Source organism: Octopus bimaculoides, chromosome 6 (genome assembly GCF_001194135.2).
Source record: "Octopus bimaculoides isolate UCB-OBI-ISO-001 chromosome 6, ASM119413v2, whole genome shotgun sequence".
NCBI lineage: Eukaryota > Metazoa > Mollusca > Cephalopoda > Octopoda > Octopodidae > Octopus > Octopus bimaculoides.
The window spans coordinates 106,796,304-106,800,375 of NC_068986.1; the positions used below are offsets into that span (position 1 = coordinate 106,796,304).

The following is a 4,072-nucleotide window of genomic DNA, read 5'->3' on the forward strand; positions in this document are numbered from 1 at the left end:
ATCTCCCACACACAGCCCCTCGTTCTTCGATCACCGTTTGTTATCTCCCCCTTTTCTTAGCTCTCCTGAAAAAAGAATTTCTAACTTCCGGTCAGCCATTGTTATGATCAGCCATTATTATGATTGACCGTTGACTGGACACTATTCAATTTTTTTCTCCGTGTTTTTCTCCTTGTCTCCGTATTCTTTCTGTTGAAGAGCGTAGCTCGAAACGTCAAAGACTTTCCGTATTCCCGAGCGTCATACTAATACATCTTTTTGTTATTTACACCACCTGTCCTCGTTTGTTGTTGTTTTTTCGTATATTCTCCCATATATATATATATATATATATATGTGTGTGTGTATATATGTATATATATATAATATTTGGTTTCAACAGTTTCAGCTCGAAGCTGTGGCCATACTGGAGACCACAATTTTGCTGCACAGTTATTCTTTAGAGCCTCCTCAGATATATGGCATTGGGTGAATAAGGGACTTTGATGTAACTACCCTAATTTGCGCCTCTTGCCGCGAGTTAGGATCATCTGCGACTCTCGACAAGAAGAGATCTACCTTTCATTTGAAAACACCTACATCTACTGTGTGTAGGTCCCCTCAGGCTCTTTGGGAGAATATTAAAAAGTTGTGAGCCCCTAAATTTCTAGCTGTTGCTGTAACTAGTCCTGAAGCGTGACGGCATTACTGGGATCTTTGGCACTGTGAAATGGCGACCCGTTCTTGCATTCGTGTAGCTTTCAATGCCAAAATTCAGCACAATTCCTTTCAGGATCTACTAGGTGTATATTACTGCATACCTCTCCAGCCTATGCTCCAAGGAATATAGTCTTATCTGTTTCAACCTTTCCCTGTAGCTGAGCTGTTGCAATGAGACGATCTTCTCTGTGAAGCTTCGCTGAACCGTTTCATGCTCTGCTGTTTTGATTTTACACTGTGGGGTGACCAAAGCTGGGAGCAGTAATCCAGGCGGCTGAGGACGAATATCCTCAAGAGTACTATCGTTGCTTCGTTCTCTCTGGTTCTGGGCGTTCTCAGGATTCGTCCAAACAGTCGTCTGCATTTTGTAACCATCTTGGTATTGTGCACTTGGAAAGAAGTACCATCATTCATGTCGATACCCAGGTCCCGTACTGATTCAGGTTCTAGGATTCTAATCCCTTGCGGTCCAGGGTACTCTGTAAATTTAACGTTCAGTTTGGGCGCTGGTAGTGCAGGGCGTGGAATTTTCCAGCATTTAAATGCATATTATTATCCTCAACCCATCTGTAAATTGAATCCAACTGCTGCAGGTGTGAAAAATAAAGTTTTGTATTTTCTGCGAGACTTTCTTATCGTCTTCGTAGCTAACAAGGGTGGCTATCCCAGCAGCTGAGGGCATATCAGAGAGGGCCACTATGAAAAACAGTGGTCCCAAGACAGTTCCCTGTGGAAGCCCAATGTTATTTGTGTTCTCTTTGAGGTGGCTCCATTGGCCACCACTGTCCCTCTCTCAGAGAGTCATATAACCACTCTCCAAGTTTTCCACCTATGCCAAGATCACGCGGTTTGTGGCATATCATACTTTGATCTACATCATCAAAAGCGTTTGCAAAGTACAAGCTATATTACGGCCATATTTGAGTTGCTGAGTTTATTGCCTCAACAATATTTTTATATCCAATATTTAATGACGGCTTTTGCTTCTTCCTCTTTTATCTTACAGATGTTTATACATCCAATTTTGTTTTCTGGTCTAGTCATTTTTTGTTTTATGGTATTACCAAATCTAATCTTATCTGGCGTTGTTGTGAAAAGTGTTGTACATGATAGTAAGTACCAACTTCCTTTACATTTTAAAATATGTATTTCATGCAGTGATCAAGTTAACTGCTTACGTTATTCTTTTAAGTACACTCACTCTATTTCCTGTCACGAATTCCAATATCTTAAATCATCAGATATTTCTGAAACAATGTTTCGAACCCATTATCCCACCAGGACGAATTCGCTAATTTTACACATTTCATTAGACTATCTCACTTAGTAACAGGCATGTAAAAAAAGCAGAATGGCCGATGAAAAAGGCAACCATTAACTATGTCTTCAGATGTAATTCTAATCCACATTGCTTTGAACTAATTAGTTTTATGGTTTTTCCGGAATCCTTGAATGCATCCGCAAGAAAATCAGCTAAGTCTATCAATGGATCTTTCTCAACTACAAACAATGATACCGGTGTATTTTTATATTTTATGCATTATGTATCAATATTAGTGCTGTTACATAACTTATGAAAAAATAATATGTCATCAGAACAGTGTATTCTCTATTTATCTCTATAAATATTATGAAATACTCACTTTGGATACACTTCTCTACCACTAACATTTGAATACTTGCATATTCATTTTTTAACTAACTCCTGTAAATTCGAACGTGAATATGTTATTCGCTAACATGTTTTAGCTCAGGAGGACAGTTTTTTTTATAACATACATATGTTCATAACATAATCGATTCGTTACTAAAAGGTATTGTTGTATAGCTGATGTTTCCACATCACAGTGTTTGGTCAGCTGAAAACACCACGAGGTCAATGAATCCAACAAGAGCTGTACTCAGAAACCCTCGTGTTAATGAATCGTGTCTGCATACGGTTTTTCCTCTCATTTTTCATGTGATGATTCAATACATTTAGTAAACTTCCTTTCAGTGATCCAATTAAAAAATATTTGACTTCTCTGATACCTTTATGTGCCCTTATCATATATATATATATATATATATATATATAAATATATATATATCAATGTTGGTATGATATGCGACTTTCTTCGTCACTGGGGCAATTATATGGCATACTAAAAGTAGTAAGTCTAATTTGATATTTGAGTGAATTACGATAGTACTGCAGCACTTACTTTCAAGAAACCTCAAATGGAAATAGCCAATACACCATCTCCTCTGACTATAAATTATCAGTTCTAGAATTTCTAATTTATAAATAATCATCGCATTTTATTGTTACCTCCAGATTGCCCGGGATGTTATTATAATGGAAAATGTATGTGTTCTAATCAAACTATCATGTTAAGAAGAACATATGATTGTATTCTTCTAGAATGCAGAGGAAACTACGCTGACATTAAGAAAATGTGTAAGTAATTATAAATAGCATATCTTCTCACATATATTATATCCAGTTTCATATAGGCCCAGGCGTGGTTGTATGGTAACAAGCTTGCTTCCCAACAACATTGTTGCGGGTTCCATCCCACCGTGTGACACTTTGGGAAAAATTATTCTACTATAGTTTCTTCTACTATAGTTTCTTCTACTGCATGTGTGTACGCGTGAGTGCGTGTATGCACACGCGTTTGTCTGTGTCTGGTGACCCCCACCCACCGCTTCAGAACGTGTGTTGATGTGTCTACGTCTCCGTAATTTACCGGTTCGGCAAGTGTTATCAATAAAAGAAATACCAGGCTTAAAAACAAGGAATTATGTCGATTCATTTGACCGAAATTCTTATAGACAGTTTCTCAGCTATCCGGAAGGCTGATGACGGAAGCAAGTAAAAGATAAAGCGGGGAACCCATGGAAATTCCACGGAATGGACCCGAAGTTCTTTAGCAATGGACCTCATTGATTTTCTGCGATTTTCATCGATAACGTTTTGGACATATGGTATAAATTCCGGTGTCCTTTTAGTGTCTGAACGTTCTGAATGTTCATTTCTCTTTGATACAGGTCAAACATTACCATCACATGCCTCCAATTCCAACCGAACTTTGTGTACAAATGATCTTGCAACATTTAGAAAGATGCTAATTTCTAAATCACTGTAGTCTGCATGTATAGCAACTATGACTGCATATCATTGTATTTCTAGAGTTAGCATGATATCTTGAAAAGGTTATCTAAAAAAAAAATAATAATAATTATGCATTAGATAATTTGAAGGTGTAATGAACTAAAAACAAAATGTTCTCAAATACCCCTCGCAAACAGTATATGCATATATATGTAAGTGTACATATATAAATATATATATGTACATACATACATGCATACATACATACATATATAT

General features: G+C 37.1%; 1 protein-coding gene and 2 long non-coding RNA genes across 5 annotated transcripts in view; 1 reads left to right on the plus strand and 2 right to left on the minus strand.

The window, feature by feature from the left end:
- Positions 1-4,072, plus strand: part of LOC106872050 (uncharacterized) — a 17,087-nt gene that overhangs the window by 6,597 nt on the left and 6,418 nt on the right. For all 3 annotated transcript variants that reach the window (XM_052969049.1, XM_052969050.1, XM_052969048.1), the window contains 2 exons: positions 1,706-1,811; positions 3,017-3,139. In XM_052969049.1, the coding sequence (XP_052825009.1) occupies positions 1,706-1,811; positions 3,017-3,139 (229 nt within the window). The remainder of the gene's footprint in view (positions 1-1,705; positions 1,812-3,016; positions 3,140-4,072) is intronic.
- LOC128248173 (uncharacterized) overlaps positions 1-4,072 on the minus strand; it is a 20,485-nt gene that overhangs the window by 6,118 nt on the left and 10,295 nt on the right. The window lies entirely within an intron of this gene.
- Positions 3,475-4,072, minus strand: part of LOC128248171 (uncharacterized) — a 10,022-nt gene continuing 9,424 nt past the window's right edge. Inside the window, exon 2 of the long non-coding RNA XR_008264469.1 lies at positions 3,475-3,902. This is a non-coding gene — a long non-coding RNA (uncharacterized LOC128248171). The remainder of the gene's footprint in view (positions 3,903-4,072) is intronic.